A 20,329-nucleotide genomic window follows, 5' to 3' on the forward strand; every position below is an offset into this window, starting at 1 on the left:
AAGGAGTGGACATGGTGAGGTAGAAGGGAAACCAGGAGAGTATAAGGTCATGGAAGCCAAGGGAAGACAGTGTCGCAAGGGGGGAGTAGTTGCTTGTGAATGCCAATGAGAAACCGAGTGAGGTGAGAACTGGAAAGTCACCTTGGATCTACCAGTATGGATGGAGGTCATTTTTGATCTGATTAAGAATGGTTTGGGTGCGGGCGCCTGGGTGGCTCAGTTGGTTAAGCGACTGCCTTCGGCTCAGGTCATGATCCTGGAGTCCCTGGATCGAGTCCCGCATCGGGCTCCCTGCTCGGCAGGGAGTCTGCTTCTCCCTCTGACCCTCCCCCCTCTCATGTGCTTGCTCTCTCTCATTCTCTCTCTCTCAAATAAATAAATAAAAAATCTTTAAAAAAAAAAAAAAAAAAAAAAAAAAAAAGAATGGTTTGGGTGCAAGTGTTGGGGCAGAATCTAGAGCACAGGTGAACAAAGAGTGAGCAGGAGCTGAGGCAGTGGGGACAGTAAGAGCAGGTGGCATTTTTAAGTGGTTTGGTAAGAAGAGGGATGGGGCAAGAAGCTGAAGGGGCACGTGGAGTTGAGAATCGTTTTTCTTTTAAGGTGGAAGATCTTGATATTGTGTAAGTGCTGGTGAGAAGGTGCTGGTAAAGAGTGAGACTGAGGATAAAGGAGAGAGTCAGTTGGGCAGGTTCCTGAGAAAGTGAAAGGAAGTGAGTCCTGGAGCAGGGGAGATAAGAAAGGAGGAGAGTTGTGGATTTTCTGGTGGGAACTTGAGGTGGTTTTTGTCTGTTGCCATATCTTCTCTTTGAATGAGAAGGTGAAGTCATTTATTGGAAGAAAGAGAATAGTAAGGGAGGAATTTGAATAGAATAGAGAATGTTTGAAATTGTCATAGGAGAGAACAGCTAATTAGAAGAAAACAGTACTTGGGATATGTTGAAGTCCCAGTTAAAATTTATGACATGAGTATATAAGTGGCAGCAATTTATGATTTTTTGAATTCAGGTGTAATTCACATACATTATATTAGTTTCAGGTGTATAATGTAATGATTTGACATATGTATATATTGTGAAGTGATCTCCACAATAAGTCTGGTTAACATCACCACACATAGTTACAGATTTTTTTTTGTGTGTGATGAGAACTTTTTGTTTTTTTAAGATTTTATTTATTTATTTGAGAAAGAGAGAGAGAGAACATGAGCGGGAGGAGGAACAGAGGGAGAGGGACAAGCAGCCTCCCTGCTGAGCACAGAGCCCAACATGGGGCTTGATCCCATGACCCTGAGATCATGACCTGAGCTGAAATGAACAGTCCAACGCTTAACCGACTGAACCACCCAGGCGCCCCTTGTGATGAGAACTTTTATGATCTACTCTTTTATTAGCAACTTTCAAATTACCTGTAGTCGCCATGCTGTATGTTACATCCTGAGACTTATTTATTTTATAACTAGAAGTTTGTTCCTTTTGATCCCCTTTACCCCTGCCTCTGGCCATCTGTTCTCTGTATCTATGAGTTTGCTGGGGTTTTTGTTTGCTTTTGTTTTTTTTTTTTTTTTATTCCATTTATAAATGAGATCTATGGTATTTGTCTTTCTCTGTCTGAATACTTTGCTTAGCATAATGCCTTCAGGGTCCATCCATGTTGTTGGAAATGGCAAGATTTCCTTCTTTTTTAATTGCATTGTGTGTGTGTGTGTGTATTTATGACATCTTTAACCCTTCATCTCCTGATGGACACTTAGATTGCTTCCATATCTTGGCGATTGTAAATAGTGCTGCACTGAATATGGGGATGCAGATATCTTCTCAAGTTAGTGTTTTTATTTCCTTTGGACATGTTAGCAGAAGTGGAATTGCTGGATCATATGGTAGTTATATTTTTAAGTTTCTGGGGAACACTCATACTGTTTTCCATAGTGGCTGCACCAATTTACATTCCCACCAACAGTGCACAGGGGTTCCCTTTTCTCCACATCCTCACTAACATTTGTTATTTCTTGTCTTTCTGATAATTGCCATGCTAATAGGTGGGAGGTGATACCTCATTGTGGTTTTGATTTGCATTTCCCTGATGATTAGTGATTTTGGGCACCTTTTCATGTACCTGTTGGTCATCTGTGTGTCTTCTTTGGAAAAAATGTCTATTCAGATCTTCTGCCCATTTTTTGATCAAATTGGGACTTTTTTTTTTTCGCTATTGAGTTGTCCAATTTATGATTTTTATGTATTATTTTCCTCTAGCTCTGAAGACAGTGGGAGTGCATGGCTCAAAGAAGGAAGCTAATGGGGTTGTTTCAGAATTGGGATTTTGCCTGGTGGGTGGAGGAGTAAAGACAAAGGGATGAGGTAGTTTACAGTATTGGTAAGAGACTGATTGAAAAGTTGGGCCACGGAATCTAGTCTGAGGTAAGTTAGGAGGACTTGATGTGGAGGAAAGCAGCATCAGAGGGCTAGCGCTCCTGAGAAGGTGATGACCAGACATCCCAGGAACAGGTGATGAAGAAGCAGCAGCTGGAAGTATGGGAGATTGCCATCTGAGAACAGGATGTCTTCATGTAGTATTTCAGAAGAAGGGTAATCACAGTTGTTGATACGGTCCATGGCCTGAATGAGTTGAAGGGGGCAGAAGTGGAGAAAAGAGGAGATCACTGGAGTTGAGAAGCTGAAGAAACAGAGGTTCAAGTCCACCTGGACATATGTGTCACTCGCAGTGGCTGTGCAGGTGGGGAGGAAGGCTGGACAAGGTGCTGATACTTGCACGGAAAGAGGCCTCGTCTAGGAGGTAGATGGAAACAAGCGAGGGTGTTGAGGTTAGGAAGGTTCCTGGCCTGTCCCCACTCTGGGTAGGTATGTGTGCTGCCACTTCCATATCGTGGCCTCCGACCACACTCTCCTTTGTCTGGCAGCCTGCTAGATTGGTGACACCATCTAGAGAACCTATGGTTAGAAAGAAAAATGGAGGCTGGAAAAATTCTACTCTGAGTTTTCTCCTTTCTTCTGCGTAAGCTTCCCCAGGATAAATATAGGAAGAAACCCAACAAGAGCCATTAGAGGCAGGGCACTTTTGTATGTTATTTAAAAAAAAGTTCTATGTAACTGACTTTTATGAATCCTAGCTTAATCTGGAGAAACTGACCTTTGAAATATAAGTAACGTCCTGATAGTGGAAGGAACGCAAGCTCTGTTCACTCATCTCTGAACTCTGTTTTTTGTTTGGTTGGTTGTTTAGGCCGTTGGAGAGAAGGAAGTGAGAGATGCATTTCCGGAAGCCATTATCATAAAGCCATCGGACATCTTTGGAAGAGAGGATAGATTCCTCAATCATTTTGCAAGTATGTATTCTTTCTTGTATTCTTAGTAGTAGAAAAGAGGATACTGGTTAACCAGGTTGAAGTTAAGCACAAGCTAACAGGGTTCTCTGACTTGACAGACTGAGGTATATTTTCTTTCCCCCAGTTGCCTTTTTCTCCCCAGAGGTTCAATGTGCCTAATGTGGTCTTCATTACTTAGATTCACCTTCAATCTAAGGTGAATCTAAGCACCTTAGATTCACGGGAAGAGTGCAGCCTTGGGAGACCGAGACTTACTAGCTCTGTGACTGTGGCAGGTGTACGAGGGGCAGCTTCCTTGTATATTGAAATGGAGATGAAAATATCTGTCTCAAGAGTGGCGTGTTAACCGAAATGAAGTAGCCCATGTCACTGTACCTGGCCCGTAGTCAGTGCTTAAATATTGGCCTTACTTATATTTTTCATATGAAGCCCCTCTTAAGTACTTTCTCACTTTTAGTCTGATTGCCAAGTCCCTTGGATGTTGATTTTGAAAGACAAAGAGGCAGCATCGTAGTTTGTCAGGTGCATGTAATCAGTCTTTCTTGTTTGTTTGTTTGTTTTTTAAAGGTTTTATTTATTTATTTTAGAGGGAGAGAGTGCGCGAGCAGGGGGAGGGCAGAGGGAGAGAGAGAATCTCAAGCAGACTCCTCACTGAACGCAGAGCCTGACACGGGGCTCAACCTCATGATCCTGAGATCATGTCAGTCTTCCTTGTTAATAGCAATTTCTGTGGAATGGGATTAGGGACTAATAAATAGGAATTTGGCCTTTGTTAAACTGGTATGTAAACTGCTTTCATGGGCTGGGCATCGTGTTATGCTTGCTCTCAGGCTTTGTTTGCTTAATAATTAGACTTGTCTTGGCAGAGGAAATCAGTCTCCTTGACTAAGTGATGAGATTTTTAGATTTTACAGGTAAAAAAAGTGACTTCCCTGTACATTTGTGGGGGTGGGAAGGGAGAATACATTTTTAAAGTCTGTGATAAGAACCCAGCTTTAGTTTCTGATTCTATCAAATTACCAGTTACCTCTCAATTTATTCACTTATGTATTAGGAGAGGATTCTGACCCTCCTAGGAAGTACTAGGATGGTTGGTGGGGTACAGTTTTATCAGTTGCTTCCTGTTTCTCCTTGTTAGCTATTCATATTTTTTCTTTCAGTTTTCTTTGTACGTCCTTTGCCTATGTGTATTTGTTTTTTTGAGAGATGTTTTTCTTACTGATTTAGACTATATATTATAACATCTTTTGTTATATTTACTGTTATTTTTTGTTGTTGGCATATTTACTTAAATTGTTTTAAAATTAATAGACTTTATTTTTTTAGAGTAGTTTTAGGTTTACAGAAAAGTTGAATGGAAAGCACAGAGTTCTCACATACCCTTTAAACCCTCGATCTCTGCCCACAACACTTTTGTCTATTTTTTTTTTTTTTTTTTAAGATTTTATTTATTTATTTGACAGAGAGCACAAGCAGGGAGAGCAGCAGAGGGAGAAGGAGAAGCAGACTCCCCACTGAGCATGGAGCCCAACATGGGCTTGATCCCAGGATTCCAAGATCATGTCCTGAGCCGAAGGCAGATGCTTAGCCGACTGAGCCACCCAGGCACCCACTTTTCTCTATTATTAACACCTGGCATTAGTGTGGTACATTTGTTAAATTGATGAGCCAATATTGATACATTATTATTAAGTCCATAATTTGCATTAGGATTCATTCTTTATGTTGTACATTCTATGGATTTCGACAAATGTATAATGACATCTACCTACCATTAGATTATCATAGAGAATAGTTCCATTGCCTTAAAAATCTCCTGTGCTCGACCTTCTTATCCTTCCCTCCTTACCCTGCTACCCACACCCCTAATACCTGACAACCACTCATCTTTTTCTGTCTCCATAGTTTGCCTTTTCTAGAATATCATATAGTTGGAATCATATGCTATGTCGCCTTTTCAGATTGGCTTCCTTCACTTAGCCTCTGCATTTAAGCTTCCTTCATGTCTTTCCATGGCTGATAGCTCATTTCTTTTTTATAACTGAATGATATTCCATTGTATGTGTAGACCACAGTTCATTTATCCAATTTAGATATTTTTATCCTGTGTTTTTTCACCCTGATTGCTCATGTCTTTTCATATTCTGTATTAATTTCCAATTTAAAAAAAATTGTGGTAAAAAACATATAATATAAAATTTACTGAGGTGCCTGGGTGGCTCAGTCAGTTAAGCTTCTGACTCTTGATCTCAGCTCAGGTCTTGATCTCAGAGTTGTGAATTCAGGCCCCATGTTGGGCTCTGCACTGGGCATGGAGCCTACTAAATTAATTAACTAATTAATTAAAATAAAATAAAATTTATCATCTGATTTGGACTGAATTATGTCACTGTCTTCCCTCCCTTCCCCAAATTCATTTCTTGTCTGTTTTTACTTTTGTTTCCTATGTTTTAGTATCATAGCCAAGAAATCATTGCTAAATCCAGTGTGATGAAACTTTCCCCCATATTTTCTTATAAGGATTTTGTAGTTGTAGCTGTTATGTTTAAGTCTTTGATCCATTTTGAGTTAATTTTTGTATATGGTGTAAGGTAGAGGTCCAACTTTATTCTTTTATATATGGATATTCAGTTCTCCCAGCATCATTGAAACTGATGTCATTGAAAACACTGTCATTTCCCCATTGAATGAATGGTCTTGGCACTGTGTCAAAAAAATCATTTAACCATACATACAAAAGTTATTTCTCTCTATTCTATTCCACTGGTTTATATGTCTATATTTATGCCACAGTTTGGATCTTGATTACTGTAGCTTTGTAGTAAGTTTTGAAATCTCCCATATGATCTAACTTTGTTTTTCTTTCTCAAAATAGTTTTGGCTATTTGGGGTCCCTGAGGATTCCATATGAATTTTAAGATGGAGCTTTCTATACTTCTGCAGAATATACCATTGGGATTTTGATAGGGATTGCATTACCTGTAGATTTCTTTGGGTGGTTTGACATATTAACAGTGTTGTCTTCCACCATGAACATGAGATGTATTTCTATTTATTTGTGGCTTATTAAATTTCTTTCAGTGGGGTGCCTGGGTGGCTCAGTTGGTTAAGCATCCAACTCTTGGTTTTGCCTCAGGTTATGATCTCAGGGTCGTGGGATAAAGCCCACGTCAGGCTCTGCCCTCAGCTTGCAGTCTGCTTGACATTCTCTCTCCCCCCTCTCTCTGTCTCTCTCCCCACTCTCTTTCTTACTCTCTCTCAAATAAATAAATCGTTAAAAAGTTTTATTTCTTCAGTGTTTTACAGTTTTCAATGTGCAAGTCTTTAGCCAGTTTGGTTCCATTTATTCCTGAGTGCTTTATTCTTTTTGATGCTCTTATAAATAATGTCTACTTTAAAAGTTTTTTTGTAAGGCTTTTTTTTTAACCTTTACATTCAATCCACTTGGGATTTGCTTTGGTTTATGGTGAGATATGAGCCTTTTCTCCCTCCCTTCCTCTCTTTTTTTCTCATTTTAGTAAAATGATTGTCTCAGCACCATGTATTAAATAATCTTTTCATTTCCCACATATTTGTGGTAATGCATTCATCATATCCTAAATTTCCGTTTTTTACCAGAGTGGTCTTTTCTGAGTTACCCATGTTGTGTTGCTGATCTACTGATTCCTATGTTCCTCCTTAGAATGGGGTGCAGTGATTTTCCCATCTTGGGAGTGGCCATGCACCAAGTGGCCAAGCCATTTGACCATTTTCCCTTGCTCTCCACGTCCTTAAAAATTTGGGCCTTTTTACTTTCCGTGTTTGTTATCTGACAAACAAGTGGCTGCCCATTAGCTTCCTCAATGTCAGCTACATTTATTCCATTATTTCAGTTATGCAAAATGATTCTGCTAACCTGGAGCATATGGAGATTGGTGAGGCTTCTAGTAGTCGAGGCCTTCTAAAGCATACTTCTCTTTCTTCTGCCAGATACTCGCTGGTTTGGTGGTGTACCTCTTATTTCCTTGGGCAAGAAGACAGTGAAGCAACCAGTATACGTAAGTACCCCGGATGAAGGGGCTTTGGCTGGATTCAGAGGCAGGTGATCAGTTTTCTGGTTTTATCCTAATCCTGTAACTCCATCATTTTTTCTTTTCAACTTGCTCCAACTGCTTGCCTCTCAGTTTACCTAAAAGGTACATGTATTCTCTGTGTGTTCACTTGTTTGCTCACTTAAGAAAAATAGATTGAATGTGCTAGGCACACTGTACACATCACTGGGAATATAGAGATATGAACTAGACACAGATTGCTCTCCTCACGTTGGCCTCAGTCAGAGGCAGGCTAGCAAAGCAGTTGTCATGCAGTGTGGTAAGTGCTGTGATAGGGAGAGGATTTATGTAATACAGCAGAGGGACACTGAATCCAGGCTTGAGGTTCAGGGATAGCCTCCCACAGGAAACGGCATTGAAGGTAAGACCTTAAAGATGGCTAGCAGCAAGTCAGATGAAGGTGTTTGGGGAAGAGCATTCCAAGCAGAAGGAACAGTATGTACAGGGGTCCAGAGGTAAGAGCATGTTGGGTTCCATATTATGTTGAAAACAGGGTTTCTCATCTTTGGCACTATTGACATTTTGGGCCGGATAATTCTTTGTTGGAGGGGCTGTTACAGTAGACTGTTCAGCAGCAGTCCTGGCCGCCGGCCACCAGATGGCAGTAGCACTACCTCCCCAGTTGTGACAACTGCAAACCTCTCCAGGCATTTTGCCAAAAGGGCCTTCCAGGAGAAGCCAAAATCACCCCCAATTGAAAACCATGGGGTCTGAAATCATATAAGATTATTATTTGGGAAAGTCAAAATGGTAGGATATCGGCAGTTCCATAGGATTCCGCCTACTAATTTGTGCGGCATGGTAACAGCGTTAGGACTAATGATAAGGGGTGAGATTGCAGAGATAGTGAGCAGAGCCCAATCAGAAGGCCTTGGCAGCTGTCTGAGTGTGAACATGTTCTGACTAGAAAAAATATTTAGGTGAACCTTCCAATATGCAGACCATTTGAGCCCTTGAGGAGTGGGTTCTTTAAGGAGCTTTCTCAAAAAGGACAATGCCAGGGAGCACCTGGGTGGCTCAGCCGGTTAAGCGACTGCCTTCGGCTCAGGTCATGATCCCAGGGTCCTGGGATCGAGTCCCATATCGGGCTCCCTGCTAGGCGGGGAGCCGGCTTCTCCCTCTCCCTGCCTCTCTGCCTACTTGTTCTCTCTCTCTCTCTATGTCAAATAAATAAATAAAATCTTAAAAAAAAAAAAAAGGACAATGCCGTTATTTGAATTTATTTTTAAAATTTTTTTTATTTTTTGGTTGTGATTGATGTGACCTGCTTTCCTTCCTCCCTTCCTTCCTACCTCCCTCCCTCTCACCCTCCCATCTCCCCATCCCTCTGTTTTTCTCTTTCAGCAATTATTTAAACACGTGTTACGATTTCTTACAGGTTGTAGATGTATCAAAAGGAATTGTTAATGCAATTAAGGATCCAGATTCCAGAGGGAAATCTTTTGCCTTCGTTGGGTAGGTGACTAGAGTTTGACTTTAAAATTGTGCTACCTGTTAAAATGAACAAATTGTAATGATTTACAAGAACAATAACTTCTAAACATGTCACTACAGATTTATTTGTTGCATTTTTAGTGTTTTTCTTCAACTGTATTTATTCCAGAAATTTTATTCCCTTAGCCCTGAGGTCAGTGTGTCTCAAAGAGCTGTCCAAAGGCCGCTATTGTCAGAATCTCCTGAACGGTTCTATTAAATCAGAATTTTGAGTGAACTGGGAATCTGCTTTAATAAGTGATTTTTCTGTCACCAGAGTCTGAGAGAACCTAGACTATTACATATACTTAGTCCAGTGATCACCAAGGATGCTTTTGTACTACTCCAGTGATGTTTTAACATATAAAGCATGTTACTATAGATTCAAAAACACAAACAGAATACTTTTAGGGAATAAGTACAGTTGCAAAATTAAATTGCTTTTGATAGAGTATTGCAATGCCCCCAAAAGGTTGGAGATGGATGGTTTAGGGTACAGTTGCTTATGCTGTACAAGACTGATCATTTATGATATGCTCTCTTTGCTCTTAGGACAGATGGGGCACAGTTAAGCTGTGTGACTTACCTGATTTTATTAAATCCTGTCACAGCTGGATTTAGGACCTTTTTTCTGACTTAACTAAAACGAAAAAATTAAGACTCAGTCCACCAGATTGATAGGTACCAAATCACCTAATAATTGGCCCAGAACCCTGTCATTCTATGAAGCAAACTAATGACACCTGACGTTCCATGAAAGGTGAGAATCTGATTCAACAACTAAGTGATAGCTTAATTCCTAAGAAGTATTTGCTTCCAGAGAAAAGACACTTTTCTTTTTAAGCCAGGAAACATAGTATATATTCCCAGGATTATGAATTCATACATTGTTATGTTTTTCACTATTGTTATAGGCTTAGTTTAAGTAAAATTTTTGTCAGTGTGAAAAATCATATTGTGTTTCTGTATCTAGCGGCTGCAAGATATGTGCCCCTCTCTGAGTTCCTAGTTCACTGTGTTAGCACAGAGTTATATACTCCAGGAGATTTAGTCACAAAAAGTGTGTTCAGCTCCGGGTCCATAAATCACTAGACTCAAAGACCTCTGACTCTAGTCAAACGGTAGTTACACTAGGATTCTGAAGAAAAGAAGAATAGAAATGGCTTTACAGATTTTGCTTACTACTTGCTGGAAATAACTCTGGGAGGAGTTAGCCATTTCCCTCTTTACCTTTGCCCAGCCCCCTCCAGTCTCTTTGCTGAGCTGCAGTGCACAATACTTGTTTGGCATGTTGGTGGGAAAGGAAGTGCTAGGCATGGCAGTGTACCCATTTTGTGTGTGCGAACTCTAGATAGGCACCTGCGTTTCTCTTTTTGTCTCTTTAGCCCAGGGGAAAACTTTGCTTATTTCTCAGACACTTTGAGGTGAAGGCAAAAGCATAAGACCTTAATTTTGCTCCTAGTTTTTTCATAGTTATTAACTATAGGATGTTGGTCCATTCTATCATTCGTTCATTAAATATCTCTTGATGGACACACATGTACATAAAACTATGAGAACTAATAAAGTCAACAAGGTCACAGGTACAGGATCGGTATATAAAACTCAGTTTCCATATATTCGCAAATGAACAATCTGAAAATAAAATTAAGAAAATAATTTTATTCACAATAGCATCAAAAGAATATAGTACTTAGATATAAATTTAACAAATACAAGACCTGTATCTAGAAACTTGCAGAACACTGCTGAGGGAAATTAAAGAAGAGTTAAGTAAACAGAAAGACATCTCATGGTCATGGACTGAAAGAGCCAATATTGTTAAAATGGCAGTTTTCCCCAAATTCATCTATTTATGCAACCCAATCCTATCTATAGTCCAGCAGGTTTTTTGTTTTTTTTGCAAAAATTGACAAATTAATTCTAAATTTATAGGGAAATGCAAAGATCCACAATAGCCAAAACCATTTTGACAAGACTAAAGTTGGAGCACTTAAATTTCCTAATTCCAAAATGTACTCTAAAACCACAGTTATAAAGACTGTGATACTGGCATTAGAATAGAATATAGATGAATTAAACAGAATTGATAGTCTAGAAATCAACCTTTCTGTTTATGGATGATTGATTTTTGACAAAAGTGCTGTGACACTTCGTGGGGAAAGAATAATCTTTTCCACAAACGGTCCTGGGAAATCCACATGCAAAAAATTGAACATACGCCCTTAACTTCACACAATACATGAAAATATTAACTCAAAATATATTAGAGACCTAAATGTTAGAGTTAACACTATAAAACTTTGGAAGAAAAATAATCTTCTAGACCTTGGGCTAAGCAGAGATTTTTTATTTTTTTAAGATATTTATTTATTTATTTATTTATTTTAGAGGGAGTGTGAGTGGGGGGAGTAGCAGAGGGGGAGGGAGAGGGAGGGTGGAAGACTCTCAAGCAGACTTGGCATTGAGTGTGGAGTTGGACACAGGGCTTGATCTCACAACCCGGAGACATGACCAGAACCAAAACCATGAGTTGGACGCTTACCCGACTGAGCCACCAGGTGCCCCAGGCAGAGATTTTTTTAGATGTGATATCAACAGCATACTTCATAAAAGGAAAAACTGATAAATTAGACACCACCAAAATGGAAAACTTTCGTACTTCACAAGGCACCATTAAGAAAATGATGACGAGTGGGGAGATCATCAGCTAAAAGGCAGGGTGGGGTGGGTCAGAGAGGTATATGGAAACCTTGAGGACCGAGGAGAAGATAGGAAGTATTCCCTGGGAGCACAGAAGAACACCTCTTGGGAGAGTATAGTAGGGTAGCAAAGCAGAACGGAGTCTTCCATTTGAAGTTAGTGATCAGAAATATAGGTGAAGCCAGGTAGCCCAGTTGTATTTTCTCTCCAGCTCTGTCTTGCTGGGGTTCTGGCACAAAGAAGGCAGATACTTGCATGAGCCAGAGGAGGGACTTGGCTACGCTAGTATAGTGGAGAGGTGGCTGGGGGACAAGGTTTTGCTGAGGCTATTTGCAAAGCAATGACTTGATGCTGAACCATGAAACCTAAGCTGGGAAAGACACAGGCTTCAGTGTGCCTTTCTGTGTGAGCAGAGGCACTTAAACTGGTCCTTGAGTCACAGTTAATGGAACACAAAGTGCTTCAAAGCAGCTGAAGAGCAAGTATATTACATATAATTAGTTTACCCATGATACCAGTATTGCTTGTCATTGTGAAGATTACAAATTGTTCTTTGGCATAGCTTGTATGCCCTGCAGTGATCCTTACACATCCTTCTGGAACTTGAAGGAAGCTACTTGAGGCCTTTGTCTGATAGTTCCCCTCGCTGACATTTTCATGTTTTTTGTTTCTGTTTGTTAAAATGTCAGAATGAGGAGTTTCTCACTGAATTATGTTCATTCAACTCTTGAGCTCTCACAGGCTTTCTGAGGCAAAGGGGACTAGGCAAACGGGAGAAGAGATATTAAAATGTATTATAAGCAATAATAATTACTAAAGCTAGGTTGTACCAGTACAAAATTATTCAGATCTGTGGGATAGAAAGTCCAGAAGCAGTCTCAAATATATGTAAGAATATATAGCGTGTGACATTTCAATTTTAGTATATGTGCTGCCGAAGCGAGCACGGTATGTGACATTTCAAAATATGGGGACAGGATAGATGATTCAGTAAATGGTCTTATACCTTTACCTTATATCAATACAAAAATACTTTGCAGAAGGAAAGTATGTTATGGATTAAAGAACCCCAGAGCATTAGAAAAAATAAGTCGGGGTGCTCCTGGGTGGCTCAAGTTGGTTAAGCGTCTGCTTTGGCTCAGGTCATGATCCCGGAGTCCCAGATCGAGCCCCACATCAGGCTCCCCAACCGGCGGGGAGTCTGCTTCTCCCTCTGACCCTCCTCCTCTCGTGCTCTCTCTCAAATAAATAAATAAAATCCTTTAAAATAAAAAAAAATATGTGGGAATTTATGTGACTGGTTACTCTAGAGGGATTTTCTAAATATAAAATCAAACCATAAAATAAATACGAACTTTTGCTTAAGTGAAATGTTTAAACTTGTGTATGCCACAAAACAGTTAAACACTAAAAAGTAAAATACAAACAGTAAAAAATATTTCCAACTATATCATTAAAATATAAAGAATTCTGGGGCACCTGGGTGGCTCAGTCGGTTGAGCATCTGCTTTCAGCTCAAGTCGGTTGAGCGTCTGCCTTCGGTTGTGGTCCTGGGGTCCTGGGATCGAGCTCCGCACCAGGCTCCCCGCTTGGTGGGGAGTCTGCCTCTCCCTCTCCTCCTCGTGCATGCGCGCTTTCTCTCTCACTCTCTTACTCTCTCTCTCTCTCTAAATACATATACACACACACACACACACACATATATATGTATATATAAAGAATTCTTACAAATCATTCTTTATAGACGGGACTTCAGGAGGAAAGAGAGAAAAGAAAGAAGTGTATGTAGCTAAAACTGTATAAAGAAAAATAAATTAATCTCTATCATTAAAGTAATGCAAATTAGAATGTTGGGGTACCTTTTTTACCTAACAGATTGGCACAGTTTTATGACTAAACTCATTTTTGGTAAGGGGGCTGCTAGCATTTTATGTGAATTGATAGGACCTTTTTGGAAGGCAGTATGGAAGTATTCAATAAAAGCCTTAAAATTTCTAAGCATACTCTGAGCCAGTTCCACTTCTAGAATACATTATAAATACATAATTATGGATAAGTATAAATGTTTACTGTAAGAATGTTCGTTAAAGCATTATCTTATAAAGGAAAAATATATTTTAATAGCTTCCATATCCCCCAAGTTGGGAATTTATCAAATAGTTATGATTACATGCAGTGCAATTTATGTGATCATTAAATATGCGCTAGAATATTGAGTGACATAGAAAGGTGATTGGGATTTAATGTTAAATGAAAGACATTACAGAATAGGATGACCTATGTAATCTTACATTTATAAGAGCAAAAAAATATGTATATGTAAGGGGATGAGAAGGCTACATTAAATATATTAACTTTATTTTTGATGGGATTATGGGTGAGTTTTCTTTGTGCCAGTCTGTATTTACTGCAGTGCATATGTGTTTCTTCTTTCATAAGGAAAATGTTATTTTGTTAAATTTGAAAAGAAAATCTGTAAGGAGCCAATAATTTGGAGAACTGTAAGTTTTCTTGTTGTAGGCCCAGTCAGTACGTCCTTTTTGACCTGGTGCAGTATGTCTTTGCTGTGGCTCACAGACCCTTCCTGCCGTACCCTTTGCCGCATTTTGCCTATCGGTAAGTAAAGTGTTTCTTTTTATGCCTTCTAAAATAGAGCTAACTCCATACATTTGTTTGTAATGCTGTCATTTAGGGTTATAGGGAGTATGTTCGTTATAGTAGAGCCTCTATCTCTTAACTAGGAGGTGCTCCTGATGTCTTGATGTTAGTCTAGGACAGAACCAGAGGTGTCTAAGAAAGGGAAATGTGGATTAGTGTGGATGAGAAAAACAACGTGTGTTGAGAGGTTAAATCTGCAGTTCTTCAGATTCTCTCGTTAGAAACCATGGAGTTTTAATTTGGAGAAGTGTCTTGCTCGGCAGGTTGTATGAAGGAGCAATCAGATTTCCCTAAATCACTCACCCAGACGTGGGAAAGGATCTTTCTTTATTAAACCAATCTGATCATATAATTGGGGAAAGGAGCTGGGTTGATTCAGACTTGACCTTGTGGTTGCCTTATCTTCTTCTTGTCCTGCCTCTTGATTCACTTCTTCCCTTTGCAGGTTTAGAATCTGAGAATGATCGTGTCACATACCTAGTGGTCTGGTCGGGGAGACCTTCACATCCAGTTTGCCAGGGATTGACTTATAAACCAACATGGCACTTCACTCCTGCATTCACTCAACAAATATTTCTTGAATGCCTACTATGTCTGAGGCAAGGCACTAGGGACTCAAGATATTATACTAAACCCTTAGAAAGCTTGTGATCTAACACACGTCAGAAAAATAGGCAGAATGCAGTGTGATGATACTATTTTTTGGGGGTGTTCTGTTTTTCAAGCCGCCTACTTCATTCTCACTTAATACTCCGTGACTGACGTAGGTCAGGGAAGAGCATGAAGTATATGTGAAGGAGGAGGGTTGGGGGCCAAGCACGAGGAATACGTCCGTTTAAAGGACCTGCAGAGTCAGGGAAATTTATCAAGAAGCTCAAAGTGAGTCATCAGACATGTAAGTGAAAAAAGTGGAGCATTTGGAAGCCTAGATATCAAGGGGATAGGGGCTGTTTTAGGGAGGAAATGACTGTTTCAAGAAGGGAAGCGAGGCTGTTTGTTCACTTCTGTACCTCCCGCACCCGGGACAGTGCTTGGCACACAGTAGGTACTCCGTCAGTGTTTGTGGAATAAAAGGCTCCAGGAAAGTCAGATAAGGTGAAGGACTTAAAAGTATCCACTGGAGTCGGTAGTGGGGTCATTGTGATAGCGGCTTTGGTGCCGCCAGACCGCTGGGAGCTGCTTCCTTGGCTGTGCGTGGGATTGAGAGTCACTGCGTAGTGGAGTTGCCATATGCAAACGGACTGGCCCACCGAGGGCACGGAAATGGACAGCGGAGGTCCTCTGTTAACACGCAGCCAGAGCAGAGAGTTGGAGGTTGGTGGGGGGTGTTCTAATTACGCTGTAATAGCCCAGTAAAGTGCCATCGGGACAGGTTGTCTGGAATCTGAGACTTTGTTCCCAGAGAAATTTTGACCCATCTTCAGCTTCCCTTTTCATTTTTTTATGCACATTGGAGTGATGTTTTTAAGTTTTTAGAAAGCTGTGGAACCCCGCATTCAGTGACCCCCTGGAGACCTACTAGGTAAATCAGGTAGAAGCAGAGCTGCTCTAGCTGTAGTGAGGGGCGATCCTCAGAGCACGTACTCCCAGCCTTTGCCCCCAGTGCTCTGTGGGGGCCCTGAGGAATTCCTAGGGCACCCTGGATGCAGGCTGAAACCCCTGCCCCGAGGATACTTAACAGGAACTTGGTGGCAGATAAGGAAAACCCTGTTTTCAGTAAGAGTGGAGAGATGGCATTAATTGAAGCAGGTGGCTCTCTTGTCCTGGGTTTTATGTTTGCTTCCTGATTTGAATCATCCGTCTTAGGCTTCTCCTTACTTTTGAATTTTTTTGGTTCCTTTGGGGCGCCTGCTTTTAAGGATTACAATTTGCATCTTAAATACTACTCAGCTCGGCCCACGTTCTTAACAGAAGCATATCTGAATGTCTGAGGTTTAAATTAGATTAGATGGCACTGACTTCTCTGAATGTCAGATACTTTTTGTTTGTTTTGTTGGTAATAATGGCTTTATTTTAATTTTCAGTTGTTCGGATTTGTTGTGTCTTCCGTGGAGAACAGGGCTGCTATCAGTGAGGGCAGTCAGGCTGGGTTAGCTTGAGAGGAAAGGTAACCTCACAGGTAGTGGTGCCAGGATATTGGTTATTTTCTTAAAAACAAAACAATCAGTGAGCTCCTGCCTCTATGCAGCCTTTCTCCTGGTGCTTCTTGCAGGCTAGCTTGAGTATTGGGTATGGAGACGCTTATCACATGTGCTATATTTATGCCTTTTTCCAGATGGCTAGCACGACTCTTTGAAATGAGTCCATTTGAGCCGTGGACAACAAGGGATAAAGTGGAGCGGGTGAGTATGTGATGAACATCTGCCTGGCCAGGTACGGGGCAGAGAGCTACAGAGATGGATAAGTTAGAATTGATTTTTGTTCGCTTGCTGGCTTGGGTTATTTGCATGCTCTTGTCCACTATCCTTCTGAGGTGAGCCCCACGGCTTGGGCCCTGAAACTCTCCCCGCCTCAGCCTGCTCCAGCTGTGGGGGTGCTGCCTTAGTTTCTCTCCAACGTGGTCTGTTTTCCTTCTCTGCTGGATCATTCCCTACAGCACACAAACATGCCTTCAGGGCTCCGTTTTTTTAAAGGTGAAACCCTCCCTTCCCCTTTGTCCCTTCTAGCCACCATCCGGTTTCTGGGTCCTTTTGAGTCCTAACTTTTCAGAAGAGCTGTCTATTCCTGCTGTTAACCGTTGCTTACCTCAGTCTTTCTAACCCACTCCGTTCGGGCTCTTATTGCCATTTCTCCCCACAAGCTGCTCTTTTCCAGATTACCTGTGATCACCCCTTCTTTCCCTGAACCCTCACTTGCCAGTCTGTTTTGTGGCCATCTCTGTATTCCCTTGCTTTTCTTCCTCTCACTCGGCCATGCTTTTTGGTTTCCCTTCCTGGTTTGCCCTTTTCTCCCTGATCTGTAAATGTTGGGGGACTGACAAGCTCTGTCCTTAGCCCTTTTGTATCTTTGCTCATTCTCTGAACGACTCTCCCCTCGTCCCATGCCCCAGCTGCTGTCTGTGAGCTCACAGCTGCATTTTTATCTCCAGCCTTGAATCGCCCCCCACCTTCCCCAGCTGCAGACTCATATCTATTTGGGTCTAATACAGTTTCCTGAAACTTAACATCTCCACAAATAGAACTGCAAACCTGCTTCTCTCCTGGCCTCTCTCATCTTATGTTAATGAGATCACTGTTCTCTCTGTTGCTCAAGCCAAAAACCTAGGAATTCTCCCCTGATTTACTCCTTTCTCTTACCAGTCTAAACCAGTATTGTCCAGCATAACTTTCTGCAGTGACGGAAATGTTCTGTAATCTACAGTGTTCAAAATGTAGCGACTAATGATGTAATGTATGGTGATTAACATAACATAATAGAAAAAAATGTAACGACTAGCAACATAGGACTGTTGAACATTTGAAATATGGCTAGTGCAACAGCAAAAATAAGATTTTAAGTTTATTTAATTTTAATTAAACTTAAATGAAAATTACATTTGGCCAATGGCTACTGTATTAGGCAGCACAGCTGTAGACCATCAACAGGTATTATTCAGGCAACCCTCAAAATACATGCCAGATCTTACTACTCCTGCCTCTCCAGGCCCTTTGTTTTGTTTTGTTTTTCAACTTTTTATTCTGAAGGTGTATGCAATAATATTGAACATTTTTGGCTTAAAGAAAGGTGTCCACTCTGCCTACCCTAATCCAAGTAGGTCGATTATTCCTTTCTCATTCTCTTGACCAGTCTTGGGCTGCCTGCCTGTCTTGTCCCTCTACAGTGTGTTGGGTTCCAGAGCTCTGGCTCTTTCTGTCTTGCTGTCTCCTGTGCTGGTCTCCCACACTGCGGGTAAAAGTATTTCGAGGAAGAACACAAAATAAAATAAAAATTCTGTATTGTCTCTATCTTTGAAGACCTGTTGACCTTTTCTCAACGAGAATAGCCAAATGATCCTCTGAATGTTACCTAAAAGTTAAAACATAAAGATGAGAAAGTAGTCCTCGGGGAGCAGATGTGAATGGGGCAGGCCTGATCCTCCCCTCTGACTGGTTGTGTCTGGAAAGCTGAGACCGTTTTCAAGATATCCCTTCTACGTTCATGAAAAACCAGACAGGAGGACTGACTGTCTGAATACGTGCAAATGTGTCTCTTACACTGATAATGGAGTGGGTGTGGATACAGTAGGCCGAATGGGCTTTGGATTTGGAGGCTGCCTCACAGCACTCCGATCAAAATTGCAGACCTTGTCAGGTGGGGAGGATGAAGGAGCGAGTTGCTCTGTATGCGTATTGATTCTCTTCGTGTGCTTGTGGATGGTCTGGGATCGTGGAAGTCTTCCAGCTCATTCTCCTCTACAAACAAGATGGGTTTGGTGTTTTAGATCTTGGTGAGCATCAATCAACCAGATGAAGTATAGTAGGAGCATAAAGGTTAATGGATTATCTCTTAATGAGCAAGGAACAAATGCCAGTTATCTCCGTAATTAGTAGTGTGAATGGAAGCAGGAAGCCCGTGCACAAGGGAGAATTGGGGAATGGGCTGCTTCTGCATTAGCCCCTGTTTTATTTTCTTCCTGGACCTCCTGTGAAGCCACCTTGACAACGTGACTGGTGCTTCTCCATTGCGGATTGATTCTGGTTCAGTCTGGGGAATGGCTCATCTGGAGCCAGTGTTCTGTGTTCGTGGGTAGAGCTGTTTGCGCTGATATTTGGTGACCTTGACTTTTTCCTTCCCTTAAACTCTTTTTCTGTGGTCTACTTTTAGTGAGGTGCAGGAATCAAAAGCAGCCACGTGTCCTTTGGAGACAAGTCTCGGGGATGGGACTCAGGCCAGCTTGAGTGTTTCAGGGTTCGGTGAGATAGCACTTTGTGTTCTTGGTCAGGTCTCAGAGTTCTCCATGGTTCTGTGTGTCCACAGCTTCACATCACGGACATGCTGTTGCCCCACCTGCCTGGCTTGGAAGACCTTGGAATTCAGGCCACACCCCTGGAGCTCAAGGCCATTGAGGTGCTGCGGCGCCATCGTACTTACCGCTGGCTGTTGTCCGAAATGGAAGACGTGAAGCCGACCAAGACGGTCAACTTTTAGTAGCCCCTGCGCTGCCCCGGGGTTTCCGTGTCGGTCGGGTCGCCCGGCTGGGACCAGCCCACTGTCGTTAGAGAATCTTGTATATAGTGAATAAGATCCCTCTATTAAACCATCTGAGGTTAAATTCGGCTGCAGCTTTTTCTTTCCTCATTTAAATAATGAGAAATTCAGTCATTCAGAATTTGAACATAATTTCATTAAATACATATTTAATAATGACATATTTATCATTTATTCTCTGAAATATTGAAGGATTTGAATTTTCCTATGTCAGGCTATGTCTGGCGTATGTTTTGGAAGACAAGGACCCCTTTTTAATGTCCAAATATTGTGATGACCCCGAGTGATATGGGATTGTCTTTTAATATCCATTAATTGAGAAAATACATAGTGTGCCATAACTAGCCTGAACTTATTCACACTTAAGATATTTTAAAAAAATTTATCTTAATGACATCTACAAAAAAACTAGTTTGTACATGTAGAAACATTGTCTGTAGACATGGGTTCTCCAATGACTTGCAGTAATTCCGCAGTCCTCTGCTTGGATCCAAACTCCCCGAGACCTTTGTCCTGCTGCTGTCCGGACAATATCTAGATGATTTCAGATCCGTGGTTGCGGGTGGATTCTCTCCTGTGCAAAGGCAGGGCCATGGCCTCTCTTCAGTCATACCGCTGCTTAGGAATCAGAAATTTTATATAAGCTGTTAACATCACAGCGAAGATCCACATGAACAGTTGGTGTGGTGTGGGCAAGTCCTTCAGTGCAGTATGATTAAAAACTCCCGTAGTTTGTGGCGAAGCTGACACACTGCCATTTGAGGTGACCCAAGGTTGGTCACTGCATTCCACTGCAGTGCAGCCCCTTGATCCGGTAGGGTGGGAATGTCCAGGGAAAGCCTGTTCAGTTCTGGTAATGTCCATCTCGTCCTCACAG

At 41.3% G+C, this 20,329-nt stretch overlaps 1 protein-coding gene across 1 annotated transcript in view; it reads left to right on the forward strand.

Annotated features, from left to right (window-relative positions):
• NDUFA9 (NADH:ubiquinone oxidoreductase subunit A9) overlaps window positions 1-19,516 on the forward strand; it is a 34,364-nt gene extending 14,848 nt beyond the window's left edge. Inside the window, exons 6-11 of the mRNA XM_032390842.1 lie at window positions 3,238-3,340; window positions 7,310-7,377; window positions 8,810-8,886; window positions 14,128-14,223; window positions 16,541-16,607; window positions 19,222-19,516. Of these exons, the coding sequence (XP_032246733.1) occupies window positions 3,238-3,340; window positions 7,310-7,377; window positions 8,810-8,886; window positions 14,128-14,223; window positions 16,541-16,607; window positions 19,222-19,392 (582 nt within the window). The 3' untranslated portion in view covers window positions 19,393-19,516. The remainder of the gene's footprint in view (window positions 1-3,237; window positions 3,341-7,309; window positions 7,378-8,809; window positions 8,887-14,127; window positions 14,224-16,540; window positions 16,608-19,221) is intronic.
• Window positions 19,517-20,329: the final 813 nt, after the last annotated feature.

Source organism: Phoca vitulina, unplaced genomic scaffold, assembly GCF_004348235.1.
Source record: "Phoca vitulina isolate PV1807 unplaced genomic scaffold, GSC_HSeal_1.0 scaffold59, whole genome shotgun sequence".
NCBI classification, from domain to species: Eukaryota; Metazoa; Chordata; class Mammalia; order Carnivora; family Phocidae; genus Phoca; species Phoca vitulina.